Source organism: Engraulis encrasicolus, chromosome 10, assembly GCF_034702125.1.
Source record: "Engraulis encrasicolus isolate BLACKSEA-1 chromosome 10, IST_EnEncr_1.0, whole genome shotgun sequence".
In the NCBI taxonomy this organism is placed as follows: Eukaryota; Metazoa; Chordata; class Actinopteri; order Clupeiformes; family Engraulidae; genus Engraulis; species Engraulis encrasicolus.
Genome location: NC_085866.1, coordinates 36,075,338 through 36,100,337, shown reverse-complemented (window position 1 = coordinate 36,100,337; position 25,000 = coordinate 36,075,338). Strand labels below are relative to the sequence as shown.

The window sequence follows — 25,000 nt, the reverse complement described above, 5'->3', positions numbered from 1 at the left end:
CTTTCTTTTTGAACTCCAAAGACAGACGCGCACACACACGCACACACGCACACACACACACACGCACACACGCACGCGCACACGCACACGCACACGCACGCACACACACACACACACCTGAGCAAGTTTCCAGCCGCTGCTCTAAATTCAAAAGATATGAGACAAGAAAGACACACATGCACCAACCCTGCAGGGAACTGTTGTATCACTAACAAAGGCAGCCAGATAAGATGATTAAACCGTGCGTGTGTGTGTGTGTGTGTGTGCGTGTGTGTGCGTGCGCGCACGCTTGTGTGCATGCCTGCCTGAGTGTGCGTGCACCAGAATTAAATTTTCTGGATGTAACACTGAGTATCAGCACACAATGCATTTTAAAGTGAGATTGCCCGAGGCACACTCATGGCCCACAAATACTCAGGAGCCAGAAATTTGTTGAATAATTTCACATGAAACTGTAATGTGTGGCACACTTTTCAGAGAAAGTAATTTTCTTACTTTCAAAGGGCTTTTTGCTATCTCTCTCCTCTCGCTGTGCTTTCCTCCCCATTGTTGTTTTCTTGTCATTCCCCTGTCCATAACAGTCTGTTTGACCCCTCTCCCCCACCGTAGGCCGTACATGTGTGTGGATCACACTGGGGGACCAGGTGACAAACTAGACAAACACCAGGAGCCCAATTCATAATTGACACAATAATTTAATGCTGCTGTGAAGGTTTTATAAAAAAATGCATTGAAGAGTGAGTGCAGTCAACCTCTCATACAGTATATCCTGGAGACCAACCAGCCCAAACACCAGGAACCTGATTCAAAATAACACTGTTTGACCCTTCTCCCCTACCGTAGCCTGTACATGTCTGTGGGCACTTTAAGGCATCAGGTTATCTACTCTCACACAGCCCCGTCCGTAACACTCTGTTTGACCCCTCTCCCCCACCGTAGGCCGTACATGTCTGTGGGCACTCTAAGGGACCAGGTGATCTACCCTCACACGGTGGAGGAGATGGGTCAGAAGGGCATCTCAGACGATCAGCTGGAGGACATTCTGAGGGTGGTCAACCTCCGATACATCCTGGAGAGAGAAGGGGGTGAGTAGAGCAACCATCAACTACAGATGCCTTCTGTAGAGCAGGCGTGGTTAAACCTTTTTCATTCGAGGGGCAACTTCAAATGTTATGAAGTCCTTCAAGGGCCGTACGATGAACACACACCAGAGTTTCCCCCTGCACTTTAGCCACCACCTTTACAAGAGAGACCACCTTCTCTAGGTTTCCTGAAAATAGGACATTATTGCAAATGTATTACAAAACACAGTTCATGTGAAACTGCATAACATTAAAATGATCTTGTAGCCGGATAAGACGGCCTCAAAAACAGGTTCCCAGCACTGCTCTGCAGAGAGGTGAATGGACCAAGCAGCTCTAAGTTCCAATACTAATCAGCAATGCAGAATTATTAAAACTGTATAGGAAGTGAAGGGTGTTATTGTCAAATAAGATCCACCTTCTTTGTTAGTGTTGTTAAGCTGGAGGACATACTGAGGGTGATGAACCTCCAACACTTCCTGGAGAGAGGGAGGTGAGCAGCCTGTGATTAACCTCAGATACCTTCTGGAGAAATAGAGGAAGTTGGGTGGACCAACCAGCTAAATACCAATACTGATCGACACAATTATTAAAAGGTGTATAACATGGTTATGAAGGGTTTTGGTGTTGTGAAGCTGGAGGACATCCATAGAGTGGTCAATATCTCAGACACATCCTGGAGGGAGGGAGGGAGGTGAGTGGGCTAACCATAGACGGTTTGTTTTTTTATTACAAGCATTTTATACAATACTCGGACCAAACAGCCAGGAGCCAACGCCAGGAGCCCGACTCATGAGTGGTACAATAATTTGGCGCTGGTGTGAAGCGTATAAATCCTGATGAAGGGCGTTAGTACAGCAGGTGGATATGCCGAGGGTGGTCAATATCCGATACATCCTGGGGGGGGGAGTGGACCAACCAACTAAAACACCAATACTAACCAACACAATAATTTGACACTGGAGTGAAGAGTTGTATGAACTCTGTATAAAAATTTTAAAGCTTGAGGACATCCTGAGGTTGTTCAATATCTCAAGGTACACCCTGGAGAGGGAGGATGGTGAACCCACCAGACAGTTATTTTTGGGCTTTTCATGCCTTTATTGTGACAGTTACAGAGGGACTGGGAATGAGCAGGGAGAGAGAGACTGGGAAGTTTCGGCAAATGACCCGGGCCGGAATCGAACCCTGGTCGCCGGCATAGTGACCCAGTGCCCTACAGTTAGGCCACGGCATGACCCACCAGACAGTTTTAAAGGCAATTTGTACAACGTTTGAACCAAACACCGAGAGCCGTGAGCTTCATAATTGAGTCAATGATCTGACTGATTAAAGGTGCTAGTGATGTTCAGAAGGGGACCAGCTAAACTATGATACTAACGTAAACAACAATTTGCCACTGCAGTGAAGGGCTGTAGAAAAAAACTGTGTAGATAGTAAAGGGTGTTGGCAGTGTGCAGCAGGGGGCGGGGGACAGGTGGAGCCTGATCGACACAATGGTAATAACAGAGAGAGTAGAGAGAGAGAGGTTCCATTGGCCCATTGTTTCCTGGTTCTATTATGGCCCCCCTTAGGCCACCAGGGGCCGCACCTGAGCGCCCAATCTCTGTGTGACTATCTATGACTTATGATAGGCCCAGCCACTATGGACCTTACACATCTAAGAATCCTGGTCCTAACCTACGTTGACCTTACGACTCTACATTCTCTGTCTATCTCTTCTTCCTCTGCCTTCCTGCTCTTTCTGCCTCTCCTCTATACCTCTCCTTTTAAATCTATCTCTAACAATGTTTTTTCCCATTTGTTAAGCACTTTGAGTTACATGCCTTGTATGACACAGTGCTATACAAATACAATTATTATTATTATTATTATTATTAGGCAGACCTAGGCAGACCTAAGGACTGTTCTATTCATTGTAGGAGCATTATGACACGGCCCTTAGGCAGACCGGAATCTGGTCGCATTAGGTGCCCATAGAAACCTATTATGTTGGCATATCTCTATACTTAAAGAATCTCTGGTAATAACGCTGGTGTGAAGTGTTGTATAGAACGCTTTCCAGAAACACATCCCTGGAGAGGCAGGAAGGGAGGTGAGTGGAGAAACCAGCCTGGAGCCTCTGCAAATAAAAGGCCTCTTGGACTACACACAATTTACTGCTTAATGCATTCTACCAGGACGCTTATGTGCCAGAGTTGGGAAGTTGTTTATACAATAATGTATTTTATTCTTATTTAAGGTGTTCTAAACTCAGCTAGCCCTAGATGTTCCCATGCATGAATCCAATAAGAGGGAGATGAATAGACCAGCCAGTAGCCTCTGCCGCAAACGCCTTTGCCCATCGGGCTGCACACCGACATAATTGGGCCATTTGCCCACTGAGAAAAATAGCTTTGCTACAAATGCCATCATTCCCAACAACATGACCTCCAATCATTATAAGGAACAGCGGACTATGTTGAACCGTGCTGACAAAATAAACCCATTATAATCGGAACAGTAATTGGACGCTGGCGTGCGGCCAACCAACAGCAACCAGGCCTCTTAGACTTGACTCTAGAAGGATTTTTTTTTTAAACGAAATGGGTGTCTTTGTCTTCACAACATAATTACTGTAAAGTGTACTGACCTTGGGTTCCCAGGCTCAATTGTGACTTTTATTGTTGCAAAATCCTCTTAGACTGGACGCATTTTTAAATAAGAAAAGTTGGGAATCTGACCTGTCTACTTAATATAATTAAGTTTTGCTAAAAAAATGAACCACCTTATTCCTGTGTTTTACCAAGCACTGCTATTTCAGTGGAAACAATGCACATTTCTAACCCCATTTGTATCGACGCACCAACATAATTGTGCCAATTTCTCGTTTGGTGCACAACAGCTGTGCATTGAACATCATAATTTTCCAACAATTTGCACCACTGTCATTACGATAGATAATGGTTGAATGGACACCATGGTTTTTATTGGGCGGGAATGGGTAAAAATAAAAACCAAATTGTAATCATCAACAGCAATTTGACCCTGGTGTGAAGGATTGCATCAAGAGCAACAGAACCTAAACTAATAAACTAAATAGCTGCATATAGACATTTGCAGAAGCAGGTTTGCGGAGGCCTGAATGCCATTGGTTAACATAGAACTCCCGATGGCACAGTCCAGCATTGAATGAACTCTTCAACTCTAGATGAAGTCTGAGGCCTGGTGTAACCAATACTTGCATCCATTTGCACACAACAGTTACAGGCTGTGTGTATGTCTGTGGCGTGTGTGTTTGTGTGTGTATTATGTATTGTGTGTGTGCAAACATACTGTATAGTGGTATCACATCACAGAAAGTTGTGTGTGTGTGTTTCTGTAGTTTTATCACAGAAAGTTGAATCCGTGGTCATATAAAACAGTAACCACACCACAGTCTAGGCTGGCATAGGATTTATTTGATGAACTTTATCTGTACCCACGAGAGCATCCGCAATCGCGCCACGGATTGATTGACATGTAAATCACGCAAGCGTGAAATAAGTGAATTAATCTGGAACTGTAATCACAATGGAAGCGCTGATGTGTGGCCCCGTCGGCATCGCATTTACATTACATTCATTTACAGACGCCGGCTTCTATTTTAAGACGCGTGTGCAGCAGGTGAGGTGTGGTTTTCTATTAAATGTTGTTAGCCAGCCACAGTGTAATTGCACTGGTGTTTTAGTGTGTGCCAGAACAGTTACCCCGCAGAGCTCCTGATTACCGCGTGATCATCTTCTATAGAATATGACAATCAGTATTCAGAGTTTTACTGGAGAACTACGCTTACATGTGCTTACATGTACGAGGAATATGATGGTAGAGGTTGGCTCTCTCTCTCCACACAGCCAGCAAACAGTATAGTATATACAGTATATAATACAATCAGTCAATTAAACGTATCTACATAGCACATTTATATCACAATACAATACAAGAAATAAAATGGACAATATAATTAGCATGGACTCATATCATCGAAAAGACACAATGCATATAAACAGGCACCTAGTAGAAGCAATATCATACATAAAGATAATATTTACCATATGTCATTTATTTACCAGTGGGATAGATATAGTCAGTGGTCTGGTAATCATTCTTCTCCTCCACGACAGTTTTCCCTCTTAAGAAAAAAAAAGCCTATCCCTGCTCATCTGCAAAACTGCTTTGCCTGCACACCCTATAATTTCCACCAAACATTATGTGAATGATGTTGATTATGTCTTTGTAATTACCTTTGGCTTAAAGCGTCTGCTGAATATAATGTAATGTTTTGTGATTACCTGGATAATTCCTGACGTGTGTGTGTGTGTGTGTGTGTGTGTGTGTGTGTGTGTGTGTGTGTGTGTGTGTGTGTGTGTGTGTGTGTGTGTGTGTGTGTGTGTGTGTGTGTGTGTGTGTGTGTGTGTGTGTGTGTGTGTGTGTGTGTGTGTGTGTGTGTGTGTGTGTTTGGCTCAGGCTGGGATGCGGAGAGCGACTGGAAGGATGTGTTGTCCGGAGGGGAGAAGCAGAGGATGGGAATGGCACGCATGTTCTACCACAAGTACGAACCCTCACTTCCTCACACTGTGTGATTTTTTGTTGTTGTTGTCCTGATTCATCTAGAATTCTTTTTTTTCCAAACTAAAAATGTGTGTATGAAACCACGGTCGCCACAGAAAAAAAAGCTCTTTATATATTAATCCAGCTTTTTTGGGCCTTTGACAAGGATGGGGGAGGCAAGGATATTGTTGCGCTCTAGATGTTTAAAGAAATAGGCAGATGCGTGGACCCAGAAAGAACAGTTCAGGGTGAGAGCAGGTTCGCACACTACACTGAATAAGTTCCTTTGACAATCACATAAAATCTCATTGGGTTTGTTTAATCAGGAATTCCTAATTTGTCCAATATGTGTCTCCCCATAGACAGCCCAAAATAAGATCTCTATATATATAAATCCCACTTTATTAGGCCTTTGACAATCGTCTCGCATAATATTTCATTGGGCTTGTTTGACTACGGCTGTCATGTCTGTCTCTCCGATTGGCTCTGGTCTGGCCCAGAGACAGTAAACAATATTGGACGAGATGGCATAATCTTTGTCCAAACATGTGATTGCATACTGAAGCATCACAGGGAGAAGACCGCATAAGCTGACGGCTTGCATGTTTGACAGCTGTCTTGCCTGGCAGACCTCACTCAGTCCTGTTTCACGTCATGATCAGCCACCCAGTCAGACATCCATCCATTCATCCCTCCAGCCATGCTAGCCAAGCCCTAACCAAACATGCCCATTTTAACCAGTCCTGTGCCAGCTCTCTGTGTGATAATGACTGTGCTGCCCTGCAGAGTGAAGTAACTACATAGTGCATGTTGTCAAAATTGAGTTTAGAATGAAAATGGTCTTCATTATACCTCATTTATGTTAGGTCTCCTTGTGCTTAGGTCTTCATTATAGGCCACACCAATTTAATTTGTTGGTTCTCGGATTTTTTCAGGAAAAAGTTGAAGCGAGAGGGCGAAAAAAAAAAAAAAAAAAAAAATTAGTCGTGTGGTTATACCACCTGTATATCAGCCTCACATGGACCTCCAAAGGAAGGTGCAAGACAGGCAAACACCTGGACATGGAGAAGGACAGTGTAGAAGGGAATTAAGGCTGCCAAATAGACCAGGCACAAAATTAGGTCACAGGGCAATTATTATATTAATCTGGTTTGAATAAACTGAGATGATTCAACAGTTGAATAGTTGTTGTTTTTCTTTTTTAAAACTGCTATCCCACTCCACTAATTCCACTAAGAGCAATACTGTGTTTCACCGCTGCTACTGCTAACCCACAGGGGCTTCAACTTGCCATTGCATGTTTGTCTGTAAATGTTTGAATGTAACATGTTTCCTGATTCGCTAGTCGTAATCGGCATGTTGAAAGGAGTGGTTTTATTGGTTCTCTACGTCACATGACCTGCAACTACTAAAGAGACACCTCCCCGTTCATGAAAACATGCAGTCATTTTTTGGGGTATTGAAACTGATTTTTTTCCCATTGTGATACAAAATACAAGTGGCAAATACGAGAACCAACAAATTTAATTGGTGTGGCCATAACTCCTTTAAAAAGCCTTATGGCCCAAAAGTGACCCGTTTTAGAGATATCAAAATTTGCAGTAACTACAATATCTAACTACTTGTAATACCCATACTTTGAAGGCATTTTTCTCACACTGCACTTTGCCTTTGTAGGGCAGTGTGGTTATAGTGCCATTAACGTGATTTCTGTCGTCAGTGGGCCTGAATGGTTAACTCCACTAATACACTCATTAGAATGGAACTGCAGAGGATACAGATGGGATTTAGCACGCTATTCATCTCATGTCTTCCCATCTGTATGCCACAATAACAATCCAGGGAAGAACAAAAAAAAAGTTTAGGGAGAAAAAGTTTACTGTAGGCTTTACTAGTGATCTTAACCTTCTACACAGCTTCTTTAACTTCAAGCTACAGGATAAGACTTTCTGCTTTTTCTTCTTCTTTACTCTTTCTTGTGCTTCTTAACTCACATGGTGTCTCCGGTTTGCTTTGACAGGCCCAAGTACGCGCTGCTGGATGAGTGCACCAGCGCGGTGAGCATTGATGTGGAGGGCAAAATATTTGAAGCCGCTAAGGACGCTGGGATAGCTCTCCTCTCCATCACACATCGACCCTCGCTTTGGTGCGTATGTTTCTCTTTTTTCTTCTCCTTCTCTCTTTCTTTTCCTCTGCTTACACTTCTCCTTCTATACTTCATCTTTCTCTTCTACATTTTTCATCCTTTTCCTCTTGTTCTTTTTCTTTCAACTTGTATGCTTTCATCTTCTCTTCTTTTCCCCATTCTAACGGCTCACTCAAATGTTTTCAATTTTTCCCTCCTTTCTTTGCAATGTGCATTTCATGGGTGTTTGATTTGCTCATCACATCAAACAGAGACACACTTTAAACAATGTCTCGGTAAACACGGCTCAAAACCAATAACAACCAAGAAAATTCCTCATAAGCATCAGACGTGTGAGTGTGTCTGTGTTACAGACGTGTGTCTGTGTGCCTGTGTTTGTGCGCGCGCGCGCGTGTGTGCGTGTGCATGCTTGCGTGCATGCAATATGTGTGTGCGTGCAATGTGTGATGTGTGTGTGTGTGTGTGCGTGCTTGTTTACTGTAGTATGTGTGTGCACATCAGGAGTATGTAAGGTAGGCAACATGTTTGATGTGCACATGAAAGGCCTGAGGGAGATGGATGCGGTGCGGTGCGGTGTGTGCGTGTGAGTGTGAGCAGGTACCTGCAGTAGCTCCTCAGATGGAGCCCGTGGATTCCAGCAGGGAGGTGACGCCTCTCCCTCAGGGACCAGGTGGTGGCGCTCTTGCAGCAGCAGACAGACTCGCCTGTCTGCCTTCCTTCCTTCCTGCCAACCATGGCACAGGAAACTCAGAATTGTCAGACACTTGTGTGTGTGTGTGTGTGTGTGTGTGTGTGTGTGTGTGTGTGTGTGTGTGTGTGTGTGTGTGTGTGTGTGTGTGTGTGTGTGTGTGTGTGTGTGTGTGTGTGTGTGTGTGTGTGCGTGTGCGTTTCATGGCCTTGCCACCATCACTTCCTGACAACCGCAATGTTGTTGTTTGTTCTCGACTGAATGTCTGTCTGTCTTCCTTCCCCCCCTTTTCCCCCTTACATAAACGCACAAACACACATGCATAAACCAACACTCTCTCTCACACACACACACACAAATACTTTCACTCAAACAGGTTCAAGCACCCATCTACTGTACAGAAACACACATGCACACAACTACATACAAACCTGTTCTAACCTTTTTTCTCTAATCCTCTCTCTCTCTCGCTCTCACTCTCTCGCTCTCTCGCTCTCCTCACAGGAAGTACCACTCTCACCTGTTGCAGTTTGACGGCGAGGGTGGCTGGCGCTTCGAGAAGCTGGACGCCTCCACCCGCATCTCGCTGCAGGACGAGAAGCACCGGCTGGAGACGCAGCTCTCCGGCATCCCCAAGATGCAGCAGCGGCTGGCCGACCTGTGCCGCATGCTGGGCGAGGACAGCACCACGCTGCCCCCCCACGTTGCCATAGGGGAGCTGCCCCCCCATGTAGCCATCGAGGAGGAGGAGGAGGAGAAGGAGGAGGAGGAGGAGGAGGGGCAGCAGGTGGCTGCAGACCAGCAGCAAGGGGCGGAGTTGAACGGGGAGAAGAAAGGGGAGGGGCTGGAGCAGGCTGCGGTGGAGAAGGAGCAGGAGAATGGAGTTGTGGTATAATGTTGGCAGAATGGAATGGGGGAGGGGGATTGAAGTGCCAGTTCAAGTGTGTGTGTGTTTGTGTGTGTGTGCCTGCGTGCGTGCACGTGTGTGTGCGCCCATGCTCATGGCCATCCTGGGTGACAGGACATGGAGGATGAGGTTATACTAGAACAGGCTGGACCAGAGAGGAAGAGAGAAGTTGAATGCAGCTAGAGCAGGGGAATGGGTTGTTTGGTGATGTGATGCAGACCTTGCTTTTGGCAGAATGAACGGGAGAGAGAAAGGGATGAATTCCAATGAATGCCAGTCCAGGTGTGTGCGTGCGTGCGTGGTGCGTGCGTGCGTCCGTCCGCCAGTGTCCGCCAGTGTCTACCAAAGCTCGGTAGAGCTATGGGACTGCAGCTGGAGGGGTCTGCAGCGTTGGGTACGGGGGAGGGGTTACATAGGGAGACGAAAGGGGCGGGGCTGGAGCAGATGGGAGGAGAGGTGGAGGGAGGACTGGGGTAGTGGGGTGGGAATGGGGGGTGGTGTAGGGTGTTGGCATTGCTGTTGTGTTGGCAGAATGGCGAGGGGGGGAAGGGATGGATTCATGTGCCAGTCCAGGTGTGCTTCTGTCTGTGTGAGCAAAAAACCTACGCTGGAACAATAAGGTTTGCTTGGTGTGTGTGTGTGTGTGTGTGCGTGTCTTGTCTGTGTGGTTGCGAGTGAGTGCGTGCATGTGTGTGTGACAGCAACTGATGCTGAGAGAGAGAGAGTTAGAGAGAGAGAGAGACATAATTGAATGCTGGAAAAGTGAGCGTATAAAATGCAGATGGCGGATTAGGAGTGGAACAGGGAGCCGAGACGAGACGAGAGGCCTTAACAAGCAGGGAGAGTGTCAGTGGCATTCACCTTTTGCACGTGAATGTCAGCAAAGGTTTATTCCTCTGCCATGGCTGAGGGGGGGCTGAGTTAGGCGATGGAGAGGTTGCAGAGGGTGGGGTGTTGCAGAGGTGTGTAGCAGGGTGTGTGTGTGTGTGTGTGTGTGTGTGTGTGTGTGTGTGTGTGTGTGTGTGTGTGTGTGTGTGTGTGTGTCTTTGCATCGGGGGGTGAGCAGAGGTGTGTGTGTGTGTGTGTGTGTGTGTGTGTGTGTGTGTGTGTGTGTGTGTGTGTGTGTGTGTGTGTGTGTGTGTGTGTGTGTGTGTGTGTGTGTGTGTGTGTGTGTGTGTGTGTGTATGGGAGTCGGGGGTTGAGGGTTGAGGGTAGCAAGGGTGTGTGTTGAAGGTGTGTGTGTGTGTGTGTGTTGGGGGGGAGAGAAGAAGCATCTGCCAACTCTGCCAGGTGCTGTGGAATGATGAAAGGAGCCATGAAAGCTGTCTCTTGCCTGTTATCTGAATTCTCCACTGAATTTCAGGGGGAGCCGGTGGTGCAAACACCGCTGAGCTCCCGGTGGGAAAACGCTGCATACATTACTGACTCTAGTACTGTATTTCACCATTATAGTTTTATTATTGTTTTGATTTTATTTTTTATTTTATTATCCATTGTGTGTCACCGTCCCCTACAACCCCCCCCCGCCTCTCTCTTTCTCTCTCTCTCTCTCGCTGTACTGATTTACTGAAGAGGCTGTCAGAAGGGAGGGTGTGTATCTAACCACTAGTTAGAACTGTGCCATCGTTTTTTATCTTCTTTCTCTCTTTTCTTTTGGTGACATTTTGACCTTGTCAACTTCTCTTTTTATATTGGCATCACATTGTTCCATCTGTAATGTCTGTTATGCTGATTGTAGACGAACAGTGCTCTGACGGCTGACGTTTTTTAACGTTTATTTTGCATTGCAATTTTCTATACATTTCATTGACTGATAGTCTTTTTTCCCCCTTAACCTTACTGTAAATGGTCCTTACAGTTTCAGAAGCAATTTCTGTCATTTTCCCTCTTAGGGTTGCCCATTTTTGCTAGATTTCTCTGAATGTCATTTGTGTGTAATCAATGAAGGCTTTGTATGAAGGGCTGAACTGCAGTAAATGACGGACGGGACTGTAGATAAAATCTCTAAAGACAGCAGCACAATCTCAAAACTGTTCCCACACAATGACACTTTTGTGATGCACTAAGTTGCATCATTTAATCAGCGCAAAACTTAAACTGTCTCCACGAAGTGCTGTTGCTGTTTTTATTGGATTTGACTACTTCATGAATGTGTTCATGTTTTTTTTTTTCAATTTTTGCTCATCTTATTATTATGAGTATCTTACACAGGGGACCGTGGGGGAGAGAAGGGGGAAAAAAACTGCCGTGCCGCCCAACATTTCTTATGATGGAAATGACTTACTCTTGATTGAAAACATGTATTGTCATTTGAATTGTTATTGTGTTTTTTAATCATTCACATTTAATTCAAAGTGATTTTCATGAACTTATTTTGCACAGTTCTAGCGTATTTTGTTAGTCAACAGTAATCCTAACACACTGAAAGATATTCTTAGTTTGGAGATGATGATGAATATGTAGATGATGTTTTGGTTGATGACAAATATATCCCCTTAGGAATTTGCACAACGATGGAATGGAGTGTAATGGAATGGAATTCCATTTGAACTCTTGCCCAGACATCATTTGTATGTGACGCAGGTCTGTCAGTATGCCTCAGTCTCTGTTGCTGTTCCATGTAATATATTGGGCCATTGTGTGCTGTGCATTTCGACAGGCTGGGGAAAAAACAAATCTGAAAATGTGGACAGCATCTTTCTTGTCCACGTGCAATCTGGAGGCCTACTCACTGAAACCTGCTCCTTAAGGACTGCTTTTGCACAATCTTTCCTTCCACAGTGCCGTTTTTAATTAGATAAATAAAAAGTATAAATACATTTCTAACTTACACTTGTGCCTTGTTTGATTATTGTTTTTTTCCTCACATTTTTATTTACCTGAATGATTTGGTTAATCAATAGTGTGGTGGAAGGCAAAGGTACTATGTTTGTGGACATCGGGAAATGGGGGTGGGGGAAGACACACCAAGATATCTGCTGAAAGTCTTTCCTTTTTTTTTAATTCTCATTCTACTTGGGGGTGGGGGGCATTTGGTCTTGAGCATAGGGCCTGCAACACATTGCTGAGCCACTGTCAGGAGCTGTCAGCCAGATGCACACCCGAGCCCCACGCTGCATAGCTTTTACACTCTTAACAGACCGAGAGTGTCAAAAGAAGTGTAAGTGTAACATGCACACCAGAAGCTGATGTGCAGGTCAGATGACTTGCTGCAGCTGTTTGGTGTCTCCAATATTTGCTAGCTTTTGCTGCTGGCACGAACAGGATGTGGCTTTGTAATGTGTCTCTTTTTAACTTTACAGGCACTTCACAGTTACCTATGTGACCACTGTTGAACATGATGCACTGTGTAGGGTAGGGTAGGACTAGGAGTTTACTGAGGTTAACTTGAGGTTTTTCTTTTAGATATAAGAGAAGACATCATGTTTTAATACTTAATTCTGGTTTATAATTTAGAAATTCCAATAGCTCTGCATAAGCTGTGGGAAAGACTAATGTCTAACACCATTCAACAGACTCCCAGGCATAGCGCACTTGCCTTGCGCTTCCCCCACACTTGCTTACTTTTGGTCATGTGGTGGCGCTGTCGACTCAGCGAATACCGTCCTCCACCGCTCCCTCTGAAGATTCCGGTGGTGCTGACTCCCGACTGGAGTGAGTGAAGTCTTTTAAGGTTTTAGTGCTAGAAAATCTTCCTCCACGTGTTGCGTTGAGGGCTTTTTTGTTCCCTCGCTACACTGGTAGGGGAATTAGACGCCGCTGGATAGCACCTCGATTTGGGGGCGGGAGTGGTAGAGACCTGCTCTCTCTGACACACATCATCTGGAAATTCAATGTAAGCAACACTGGGTTAGTTGCGCGAAGTGCAATTTCTCTTGGATAATCCGGCGCATCGATAACTGCGCGAGGTACGTTGGTCTTTTTCTTGTTTTATCGAGTATGCCACCAAAATGGCACGTCTTCCTGTATCCAAGTTATGTCCTGACATGTCTGTAAAGTATGAAGTGCAATAAGTCAACCTGAATTCCTACTGTCGCTGGTCTCCTCGCCATTGTTTCAACATTTTGGGCATCTTAAAATGTGTTTTTGATGCGCAAAATTAGTCATGGTGCCCGATAGAGTTACCAGGATTCCTGGAATCGCATGAACCTATACGTGTTTAGGTTTTGGTCATGGCGAGTTATTTGCACCTTTTGAAGTTCTCCAAGCGTGAAGTTGCTTTATGGTTGGTATATTTAAAAGTGGCCTCAGTCTATAAACCTGAAAGTGGTGATGTGAAATTGAATTCCAGCATAGCAGCATTGATTATAAAACAATAGCCTATAAACTGGTAGGTTAGGCTACACAGCGCGTAACAGGTTCACACAGGGACTAATCTTATGCATCTTGTAGCCTATGTTTTCAGTGCTGAGTCTGAATTGCTTTTGCTCGCATAGCAGTTTAAATTCTCGTCGTTACGAGTTGCCTTCGCGCTAAGCCAATTCACTTGAATACGAAATACTTTGCATTCTTCAGCGCCCGGTGGCTTTGGGTGTTTTTACAGGACCAAATTCGCCCATTCACGGTAGAATTGTAGTTGTGGTGGAAATAATTTAGCCAGCTTCAAAGAATAAAGCAAATCCCGTCTGACACAGAGCCGACGTGCACCACTGAGCAAAGTTTTGTGGACTGGAGGCTTGCTCGCAGACTGACTAGTGCCTACCCAAATAAGTATTGGAATGTCGTTGGTATTGCTGATGGCTCACCTGTCGGTGTCTGTGCCGCTGTGGACAGTCCGAGAGTAAAATTCCACTGCTTGTAGTCACCAGCACTGACAGTGGAGGTTGGTAACCTTTGTAGCCTATGTCAGATTCACTAACATAAAACGATGCATAGGGTAGGCTACTTCTAGACATGGGATAGTAGCCTATCTAATGTTACATTGTGACAATTTCTGCGTTACTTTAACTTTTGGTGAAACTAAAAACTCTCAATGCTGCTTTCAATTCTATCACATTCACCCATCCTTTGTTGACTCTTTCTTTAATATTAAAAGATAACTTCTGCCAATTTCAATAAGCTGTTTTATTGCTCACGCTACCCTTGACTTGTCAGTAGGCTTGGTGATGCTGCATTTTTTGACCCAGCCCTTTTTGAGATCTGAGCTATTCTAATGGGTCAGATTTTGTTTAGGCTACATTAAACACTTTGGCCTACTCCAAATAGATCTCAAAAGGTTTCGCTGTTTGCTATCTGCTGATGTTGCATAACCTTTTGGATGTTATTGGGAATAAATCAAGATGTTTTTTTGAAATGTATACAAACACCTGTCCCCGTTACAATGACCAGGATCTCGGAAAAGGTTGAAGAAAAAAAAAATCAGGTACTGACAAGTCCAGGTAGTGAGAGCATTACAACTCACTGCATGTCGAAACTGGCAGAAGTTACCCTTTAACTACAAAATCCAAGACAGTCACATTTACTGAACTGGTTATTCTTTAACAATCATTGCACTGGAAAAGATGTGTCTGTATTCTTTCATTTCACTGCCAAGTAGCCTACCTCATTGCCACATGAGTTGACGGGTGATGATTAACGGTTAATCATCATGTTGTGGTTGATGTTCTAAGGAATACACACCTATATTGGTGAAACCAAGTATGGCACTGAGACCTTGCAAATGTGTGCAGGCCACACAAGTGATTAGGCCCTGGCTTATCTCACCCTTTTACAGTTATGGCACACTGTTACAGTTATGACCTGGTAGACAAATGTCAACAGTCTGGTAGGGCCTCATGAACGAAACATCCTGTGAAGAAGTATTGGGTCATTTCCAGGCATGTCATTTGAGCAATTGATTTGCAGGGTGTTTATTGTTGCATCTAATTTGTGATTCATTTTATATACAGTCATTTGTTGTGGGGCATTACAGTAGCTTGATATGGCTACATGTCATCCTCTAAGACCAACTTGCCTCTCCCCCCGTCCCTGGTGCCTGAGGATTAAGGGGATTTCCCCGACCCTGATTACTGTGTTTCTTGTTAATAATCTGTAATCTGGTCTCTCCTCACCCCCCTCACCCATTTAAACTGCACCGCCTATAAATGCCTATAGGCACTCTATACAGTACAGTCTGAACAGTGTGTGCAGTTCCAACCTAGTCTATTGCAACATGTACTTTATGTGTATGGGCTAATTGCACACTAACAAGCCAGGAATGGCTTGCTAATTGATTCCCCTTCATCAGTCAAATCCTCCTCTCCGTCTGATCTCTGGGAAGAAACAGCAGTGTTAGCAGCATGTTTTCTCTCTCAGAGCAACACTCAGTGGATTCCCCCATGCCCCCTTCTGCTCTCTTCTCTTCTCTTCTCTTCTCCTTTCTCCGCTCCTCTCCTCTGCTCCCCTCTCGTCCCCTCTGCATCTCCTCTCGTCTCCTCTCCACTGTCTCTCCTCTCCTTTCTTCTCCTCTCCTCTCTTCTCCTCTCACTGTCTCCTCTCATCTCTTGTTTTCTCCTCCTCGCTCATCTACAGTGCTCTCCACTCCTCACTCATCTCCTCTGCTCTCTTCTGCTCTCTTCTGCTCTGCTCTGCTCTCTTCTCTTCTCTTCTCTTCTCTTCTCTTCTCTTCTCTTCTCTTCTCTTCTCTTCTCTTCTCTCTCCCCCTCTCCTCTCTCCTCTGCTCTCTCCTCTGCCATGTGTAAGGGTGCGGCACAGCTCATTTAGAGTCTGGTCCTAACACGACTCGAGAGAAGCCTCCGTAGCTTTCCCTTCCTCCCCTGCCACTGCTCTCTCTCTCTCTCTCTCGCTCTCGCTCTCTCTCTCTCTCTCTCTCTCTCTCTCTGTACTGCTTCTGCTGCCGCTTTCGACTTTGACTTTCAGGTTGTGTGTGTGTGTGTTGTGATTTTTGTTTTTGTGCGTGCCACTGTTGCATCATGGTTGCGCGAGCGTGATGACGGCGTGCGTCGGCTGTGTGGCATTCTTTCGCTCGCTCGCCCGTCACCGTGGTTTCAAATCCAACAAACCAGCCATGCTCTCTGAGTCTCTCACCCTCTCTCTCTCTCTCTCTCTCTCTCTCTCTCTCTCTCTCTCTCTCTCTCTCTCTCTCTCTCTCTCTCTCTCTCTCTCTTTCTCTCTCTCTCTCTCTGTGTGCCTCTTTCTGTGTCTCTCTCAAGAGTGCACTGCACAGCACTGTTCTCTGCACTATACTGCACTGTCAGTCAGGTTTTACTTTCCCGTCTGTGAATATCTAAGAGTCTGAAAATCTGTTTGAAAATTTGACACAGACTGCCCCCACAGCTCAGGCTGGATTAAGGGGAGGATTGCACCGTGTGTGTGTGTGTGTAAAAGGGGTAGTGTGTGTGTGTTGGGGATGGTGGGGGTGGTGTGTGTGTGTGTGTGTGTGTGTGTGTAGGGGTGGATAGGTGCAGGTGGGGGGTGGATAAGACAATATTGGCCCACACACACCCCCCACCGTGCTCACAGTTACTGCTCAGAGGCATTATATGCACACACGTGAAACACAAAGACATTATTCACACCTAGGGACACGCATCCCCGAACAAGGATACATCCATTACACACATGCACGGACACACACACACAAACATTCACACACACATGCACACATTGCACACAAACAGCCTTGTTATCTCATTTGAAATCATGGCCTCTCAGTGAGCAGCAGCATGTTTTCTGGAGGCTGGTGGGAGCCCATGTCTAATAGCGTAATGAATTGCATTAACGTCCTTGTGATCGGTGGCGTGGCTTTTAATAAATGCCCTTTTTTTCCGGTGGCCCTTACACTGTATTTTTGCCATATGTGTGCCTCAACTCAGAGTTTTCCCCGAGCACTTTATTGCTAAGGTGGCCTCCTTCACAATAAACACCTACAGTAGGCCTACCATCCTGAAAATAGAAAGATTTTGTGTTGTGAATGTTATTTCTTAAGTTGCTTCACCCAAAAATTGATGCATTTAGGGGTTTACACATCATATTTCATACCAAACAGGAAAAAAATCCTTTTTAATGATGGTCATATATCTCTAACACTGACTAACCCAACCCACCACCTAGACAATCACATTTTTTACGGGAAACATTGTAATAAATGCCCTCTTTCTAGTCACTCCTATTTTGCTATTCCTTAACATAGACTTTGTAAAACACCAGTAGTGTCACACCAGTGGTCCCCACCACCACTGCTGTACAAACTCCACCAGCTTCACATGTTGCAGAGAATATATGTTTACATTTTTGTATTCATTTAATTTCCCTCCGTGTGTCCTGTTCCATGACCTACACGTGAAGTAACTCTGAAGGGGCATACACTTCCTTGCCAATTCGCTTTTGTTTGGTCTTGGATGACATTTTTTAACACAGGTATGCAAATAGTCCTTGCTCACTCGCTCGCCTCTCTCTTCTCTCTCATCGGCGGCTGCAGCAGGGAATGCAAATGATTCCAGGCAGCCGGCGAGCGAACGAACGAGTGGCAATACTGGTCTGTCTGCTCTAGAGAGAGAGAGAGAGAGGAAGAGAGAGAGAGAGAGAGAGAGAGAGAGAGAGAGAGAGAGAGTCAACAAGGCGAGAACAAAGTGAACGACAGCAGAGAAACAGATTGAGACGGAGAAAGAGAGGCAGATACGCCAGAGGAGAGGGGGAGGGGATGGCTATGAGTGTGTAGTAGTAGTAGTCGTCGAGGGCAAGGGTGGGTCTCTCCATCTCTGACTTGCTCCCTTGACTGAGAGGAGGAGGAGGAGGAGAAGAGAAAGGGAAGGTGGAGGAGAGAAGACGATGAAGGGAGGGAGGTGTGTGTGTGTGTGTGTGTGTGTGTGTGTGTGTGTGTGTGTGTGTGTGTGTGTGTGTGTGTGTGTGTGTGTGTGTGTGTGTGTGTGTGTGTGTGTGTGTGTGTCTGGGGGGTGGTTGGAGGATTTGAAGTGCTTGTGTGTGCCTACACCTGCTCTAAAACGAGATTAAGTCAAGGGGGGGCTCGCAGTTTTGTGCTCCGTCCCGCTGTGAATGTAAGCATGTGCCGTTTTTGTTTTATGTTTTGACTTGCCTAGGGTGTGTGTGTGTGTGTGTGTGTGTGTGTGTGTGTGTGTGTGTGTGTGTGTGTGTGTGTGTGTGTGTGTGTGTGTGTGTGTGTGTGTGTGTGTGTGTGTGTGTGTAGAAGGGAAGGCCTTTCACAGCTGACTGTGCTGACTATATCATCAACACTCGTCTTGTGTTTCCAAAACTCCCAGGACACCAGCTAAGCGTTTTGTGTGCCACAGTCTGAACCAAAACAACAACAGTGATAAAAACACACACACACACACACACACACACACACCCCACGAGGCAGTAAAGCTACATGCGAAGCATTTAAAGCAGCACTACACTTTGGAAACACTGGCTGCCCATTTCATCAAGCGTCGCGACCGATTAAATACACGCCGCTCGCACGACACAATCTGTCCAGCCATCTGTTTAATTTTTCATCCTTCAGATGGAATTTCCAGATTTCTCTGCATGTTTTCTGCTGAAGGAGGGACTATGTGGATTCTCTTTGAAGTGCATCTGTGCTGCGCGCAACAATAAAAGAGAGAGGAAAAAACAATAGTAGTAGTAGTAGTAGTAGGCCAGCAGACAACAGAGAAGAAAAATGATGGTAGGAGAGAATAGCCGCAAAAAACCTAGATTACCTTTTTTTAAGTCTGCTATTGTTTGCACATCCCATCCCATCTCAGACAAGTCGTGACAGAAAGAGGAAAACGATAACAAAGCCAGCCACCTCCCAAAGCCCCAGATATTGGCTTGAACCTGGCAACGCTAGTGTTTTGTGATTGTCATAATGAGCCCTTGTTGACAGATCAAATGAAGTGTGTTTCCTCGCTGATCAAAAAGCAGCCTGTCACTCCTGTTGTGGTGCCTTTGTCGGTGCTCCGTGTGTGTGTGTGTGTGTGTGTGTGTGTGTGTGTGTGTGTGTGTGTGTGTGTGTGTGTGTGTGTGTGTGTGTGTGTGTGTGTGTGTGTGTGTGTGTGTGTGTGTGTGTGTGTGTGTGTGTGTGTGTGGCGTAAGGCATGAAGGTGTGGCGAGTATAGCCTGGCCCTGCGGCATGGGGTGTCCTGGAGGAAGAGGACAGGTGGAGAGGAGATGAGATGAAAGGAGAGCAGAGGAGGACATGAAAGGAGAGAAGGAGGAATGGAGGAGAGAAGTGGGGAGAGGAGAGCAAGAAGAGACAGCACTGAACAGTAGAGGGGAGGAGAGGAGAGGGGAGCAGAGGAGTGCTGGAGAGAGGAGAGAAGAGGCGAGGGGGGCCTGTGGGTCTCACCAGCCCAGCCAACCAGCCTTCCCCAGGGCGGATCCCAGGAGATTATGGAGGGAGAGGGGGTGAGAGGGGGGGCTTCTGACCACGCACACCCAGATTAGAAGCTCCCAGCTCAGACACCGATCCTGTCAAGTGTGGTGACTGAGCTTCCCAAAAGTGTGTATGTGTGTGTGTGTTTGCATCATGTGTGTGCAAGTGTGTGTGTTTGCGTGAGTGATTGGTGTGTGCATATGTGTGTGTTTACTTTATTATTTGTGTGTGTGTGTTGCATGGAGAGCCCTTGATGGTGCCAACCACAACGCTTCCCCCTCCCCGTCGCTTGTCAGATTGCGCCCAGCCAGCCCAGCGCACAAAGGGAAGGGAGAAACTTCAGACTTGGATGCGCTCAAGGTGCCATTAAAAATGCATGCACTCAGTTTTTTTTTTCGATACATCTCGCAGTTTCTTTTCCCCCAGTGGAGCTTGACTGGGTGCTCCTTCATCCTCTTCAAACATCCAACACCAATCTTCCCTGTGAGGCATAATTAATTTCTTTCTCCCAAAAAAAATATATCAGGATCGTTTTTTTCTTGAAAATCAGGCCACAACCACTAGCCAGTACGGATAAGTTTTAAGTGTCCGTTTGAAGCAGACTTCACTGCAGTCTTCAGTTTTTGTGAAAAAACTCTAATTAATTAATAATAAATTAAAATATAAAATAATACATTAAAAATATACTGTACTCTTACATACATGTGGGCTATGTACTTTTTATGCACAGAAAGTGGACCTTCACAAGAGAGATATCACCAAATTGGTGTAGCATTCATGATGGCGACATAAATAATGTATTTTGAGTGTTTGCCTCAGAGGGTGAATTAAAATAAATGAGGGGGAATGTTTTCGAGGATACTACTACTAAGTGCCTCTATTCGTTCACATCATATTCAGCCATGATGTGGACTTGGGAGTTACCGTCTGTTGTAACACGGAGTTGCCCATATACTGTATATGTGCAATGACTGCCGCAGCCACCTCCTCGCTCTTTATTCCTCCTGGCCTCTCCATCCTGACACGGTCGGCATTGAATCTTTAGTCCTCAGTGACAAATGGACACCCCCCCAGCCCCCCTCCCCCTGTCCCCCTCCCCAATCCACCACCCCCATCTGGGGATTGGAGATACCACACAGTCTGAGGATTTGCACTCAGTTGCAATAATCTAGGTCACTTTTTTTTTTTTTTTTAAAGGAGGGGTGGGTGGTATGTGTTGTGTGTGTGTGTGTGTATATATGTGTGCGTGTGTGTGTGTGTGTTCGCGTGCAAATGTGTGTTGCTGGGGGAGTGGGGGTAGGGGGAGGGTTAGGGTGGTGAAAACGAGGTGCCCGCCTAGTCCCCCTCTGGTGCGCTTCATTGCACACAGCACGCACAGTAAACACTCGCTTGTGTTTCCCTTTCACCCATTTCCCCAAACAAGTGAGACTAAACGACATGAATGAGAGCAGCCAGGCTTTGCCTTGAATTAGTTTTTTTCTATTTTAAAGGAGGTGAGTGGGTGGGTGGGTGGATGGTTAGATGGCTCAGCAGCTATGTGGCTTCTTCTTCTTGTGTTGTGGTGAGTAGAACGTCTCCTTGGCTGGCAGTTGGCTGTTGGCTTTGGAAAGCACTGATGAGCCACCACCATCTCCACACACCACACCCAACACCCCACACTCCGCCCCACCATTCCCTATATTTTCGTTACTGCGCATGGTAGCAGTTGCCACCAGTGTTGATTGTATAGAACCCCCCACACAAGCGCGCACACACGCACGCACGCACGCACGCACGCACGCACGCGCAGATACACATACACACTGGTTCACATGCACACGCACAGAATCTGTCTCTCGCTCTCTCTCTCTCTCACACACACACACACAGACACAGATTCATAAACGCACACACACACCCACGCGTCAGCCGGCATCATCCCCGCAGCAGCAGGCAGCCGCCACACAGCGCAGCGCAGGCCTGGCGGGGACGAGGAGGATGGAGGAGGATGGAGCCGGATATGAAAGCTTTTATCATCAACACTGATAATAGACACAACAGCGGCCCAGGCAGCGTGCGTGCGTGCGCGTGCTTGCCGTGCCTTGCCACCGCAGTTCATTTTTCTCAATATTGTCTGCGGGTTAACTCAATTTAGTGAGGTGTAGCCCGCATAGCCCCATTAGAGTACAATTACCACAGAGCTTAAGACAATTATCTCCCTCACAAAAGGATGAGATCCACACACGATCACCACACACACACACATATCCCTGCACACATTCGCCATCACACACACACACATGCACACACACACACACACGCACACACAAACACAAATGCTTCTCCCCAAACAAAAGAAGCAATATCTTCTCAAGTGGGTGATTTTTTTTTTTTCCCCTTCTTTTTTTTTCAAACCCAAAGCTCAGGAAATGGGTTTATTCCTGTTCCTGAAAAAAAGGAAAAGGGTGGTGGCTGGTGACTGGTGCTAGGGGCGGTGAAGAAAAGTGAAAAGTGTTCCAAGCGAAAGCCAAGTCAAACCAAGCCGAGCACTGTGGGTAAACGGGGTGGCGAAGGCTGCTGGCTGGAAAGGGGAAGAAAAAAAATCCTGATGGGTGTTTTTCTTTTTCCTGATGTTCCGATCTGCGAGGTGGGAGCCGGGAGCGGGGGCCAGCGATGTACGTACGTTCCTCCCTCCCTTCAGCAGGGGCTGGGCTGGGCATGGCATTGTTATCTGATGGCCCAGGCTTTGCTCCCGAGCCCCGCTCCTCTGACGGCTGTTTAGCAGTGCTCAGTCTCCCAGAACAAGCGCGGCCCTTTTTATTTTTCCGAGGCGCTACTTTAAACACGCTCTTCTGCGTTCATTTTGTCGCTCGTACGCTCGCACACTCCTCTCTTTTTGCTCGCCTCTCTCTCTCTCTCTCTCTCTCTCTCTCTCTCTCTCTCTCTCTCTCTCTCTCTCTCTCTCTCTCTCTCTCCACAGCCAGTATACTTTTACAACCTGGGCTAATGGGGCCACCATTGGTAAATGCATGTTACGTTAAGCGGTCGGCGTTTGAAGTGGAGCACATAACTACGGGCTGTTAGCATGTTTGCGTATCTCATTTTATTTTAAAGATGGGTTTTCAAACCGTCTTATTATGGTGCGAAGGGTGCAGCATGCAAGCAATGCTGGTAAAGTCATTTGCCTCTATATTTGGGTGTCAGATGCTAAAAAAAAACTTGCTCCAGCCTTCTCTCTCTCTCTCTCTCTCTCTCTCTTTTGCTCTCTTTCGCTCACCCTCTCACTCGCTCTCTGAGCTTTCCACATCGCTTTTGTTTTTTTTCCATCTCTTCCTCTCCTAGGCACTCCTTTCTCCGACAATTGTCCCCTTCTCTCCCTTCCTCCCCTCCTCCCTCTCTTCCTGTCCCTTCCTTTCCCTTCCCTTCCTCCCTGCTATCCTGACTCTATGCTACACCCTCCCCTGCCAGCCAGCCAGCCAGCCCAGGCTGCCACACGAGCGCAGTTAATGAAATTTAGCTTTTTATCCCATTAGGGTGGGATGGGGGGTCAGGCGACCACCATAGGGTCCAACGCGTCGGCTAATATGGGCCTCCTTTGTGTGTTTTGTGTCCCTTGCTTTGTACGCCTGGCATCCCTCTGAAGCAGCGCTGACGAGCCGTTTACAAAGTTAGCCAGCTGACAATGAGCTTTTTATGGGGCTATCGAGTGAGGATGACCAAGGCCGTAACCTCCTCAACCCTGTTTTGTTAGCCAAGCTCCCTCCCCCCATGCACACACCCACACACCCCTTACCCTGTCTCAATTAACTAGCTCCCCCTTTGTCAGCCAATTGGTCTGGTAGTTGGGCCCAGTGCCTACATGCCTGACTGCCTGACTGCCTGCTGCCTCACTCCTTCACCCCACTCATCCACTGTCACCCAGTTGGTCTGTGATGTGAGTCAGTCAGTCAGTCAGTCAGTCAGTCTGCCTGCCTGCCTGCCTGCCTGCCTGTCTGTCTGTCTGTCTGTCTGCCTGCCTGCCTGCCTGCCTCTTCCCCTCTGCCTTCCCACCCATTCACAATCAGCCATCCAGGGCAACAATAGTGGGACACGAGCCTAGCCCTTGATGCACTCCGCTGGCTAATGTCTAGCTGAGTCACAAAGTCAGTGGGTAGGTGGGTTGGAGAGCCGTGGCGAGGACAGGATAGGATGGGATGGGATGAGATGGGATAGTTTACCAGAGCTGGTTTTATCTGCGGGGTCTCTGTGGGAGCGAGCGCTGACTCTCTGTGGTTTAACAGCTGTGCTTGGCAGGAGATGGCCACTTCAGTGAGAGAGAGGGAGAGAGAGACACAGAGAGACACAGAGAAAGAGTGCTCAGTTGGGGAGGCAGGAAAAAGGCCCACGCTCTCCCCAGCACGTCCAGAGAGCTCGCCTCTCTGGGAGTGCACACATGCACGCGTGCAGAGCAAGAGCTCCAACACCCCACGCCTCAGTGTGAGGCCAGCCATAATCACAGGGGAGTGGAGGAAGCGGATGGAAGGGAAGGATGTGTGCGAGAGAGAGAGAGAGAGAGAGAGAGAGAGAGAGATTTTGATTCCCTCTCCCCATATACTCTTTTCTTTTTTCCTTTGCTTTCCCCTGCAACTGACACCCTTTCTGCTCCACTAGCACGCACACGGCGGTGGGCTAAGTGTTGACAGCGCTGGCCGTCTTTGTTACAAATTGCGGTAGTTTTCTTTTAGTTAGACGATTGCTCTTCTCCTCTTTTCTCTCCTCACGCTCATTTGATTCTATCTTCCTCCCTCTCCCTCTCCATCGCTTTCTCTCTCTCTCTTTTTGCTTCATCCTTCTCTCTTCTTTTTCTTCTTCTACTTCTTTTCTCTGTTTGTCTCCGCTTCCTTATACCTCAGCTCTCTCTCTCTCTCTCTCTCTCTCTCTCTCTCTGTGTATCTCTTGTTCTCTCTGTTTGTCTCCTCTTTCTTTTTTCTCCTCTCATTCTCTCTCATTCTCTCTCATTCTCTCTCTCCTTCTCTCTCTCCTTCTCTCTCTCCTTCTCTCTCTGTGCCGCTTTAGTTCTGGTGTCGGAGGAGTGTGGTGTGTAGGCCACAGATTTCCAGGCTAGATTATAGAGTCTGTAATAATGCGTGTCAGAGGCAGGGGTGGCAGTCTAATTGGTGCCTTTGCTCCCGCAGCTGTCTGGAAGCGCAGGCATCTGTTTTGCTGCTCGCTGTGTGTGCTCGCTCGCTTGCTCTCTCTCTCTCTCTCTCTCTCGTTCTCTTTCTCTCTCTCGTTCTCTCTTGGTGCGATCTCCCCGTTCAGCGGCCCACCCATC

At 46.6% G+C, this 25,000-nt stretch overlaps 2 protein-coding genes across 5 annotated transcripts in view; both read left to right on the top strand.

Moving 5' to 3' along the window:
- The window catches only part of abcd1 (ATP-binding cassette, sub-family D (ALD), member 1), a 32,579-nt gene extending 22,423 nt beyond the window's left edge, over positions 1–10,156 (top strand). The window contains exons 8-11 of the mRNA XM_063208736.1: positions 940–1,085; positions 5,568–5,652; positions 7,672–7,797; positions 8,990–10,156. Of these exons, the coding sequence (XP_063064806.1) occupies positions 940–1,085; positions 5,568–5,652; positions 7,672–7,797; positions 8,990–9,380 (748 nt within the window). The 3' untranslated portion in view covers positions 9,381–10,156. The remainder of the gene's footprint in view (positions 1–939; positions 1,086–5,567; positions 5,653–7,671; positions 7,798–8,989) is intronic.
- Positions 10,157–13,018: 2,862 nt separating this feature from the next.
- Positions 13,019–25,000, top strand: part of plxnb3 (plexin B3) — a 151,173-nt gene continuing 139,191 nt past the window's right edge. For 3 of the 4 annotated variants that reach the window (XM_063208731.1, XM_063208734.1, XM_063208730.1), the window contains exon 1: positions 13,019–13,300. The gene's annotated coding sequence lies outside the window, so the exon portion shown is untranslated. Of the gene's footprint in view, positions 13,301–19,952; positions 20,068–25,000 lie in introns of all 4 variants that reach the window. The other variant, XM_063208733.1, reaches the window with a different exon arrangement.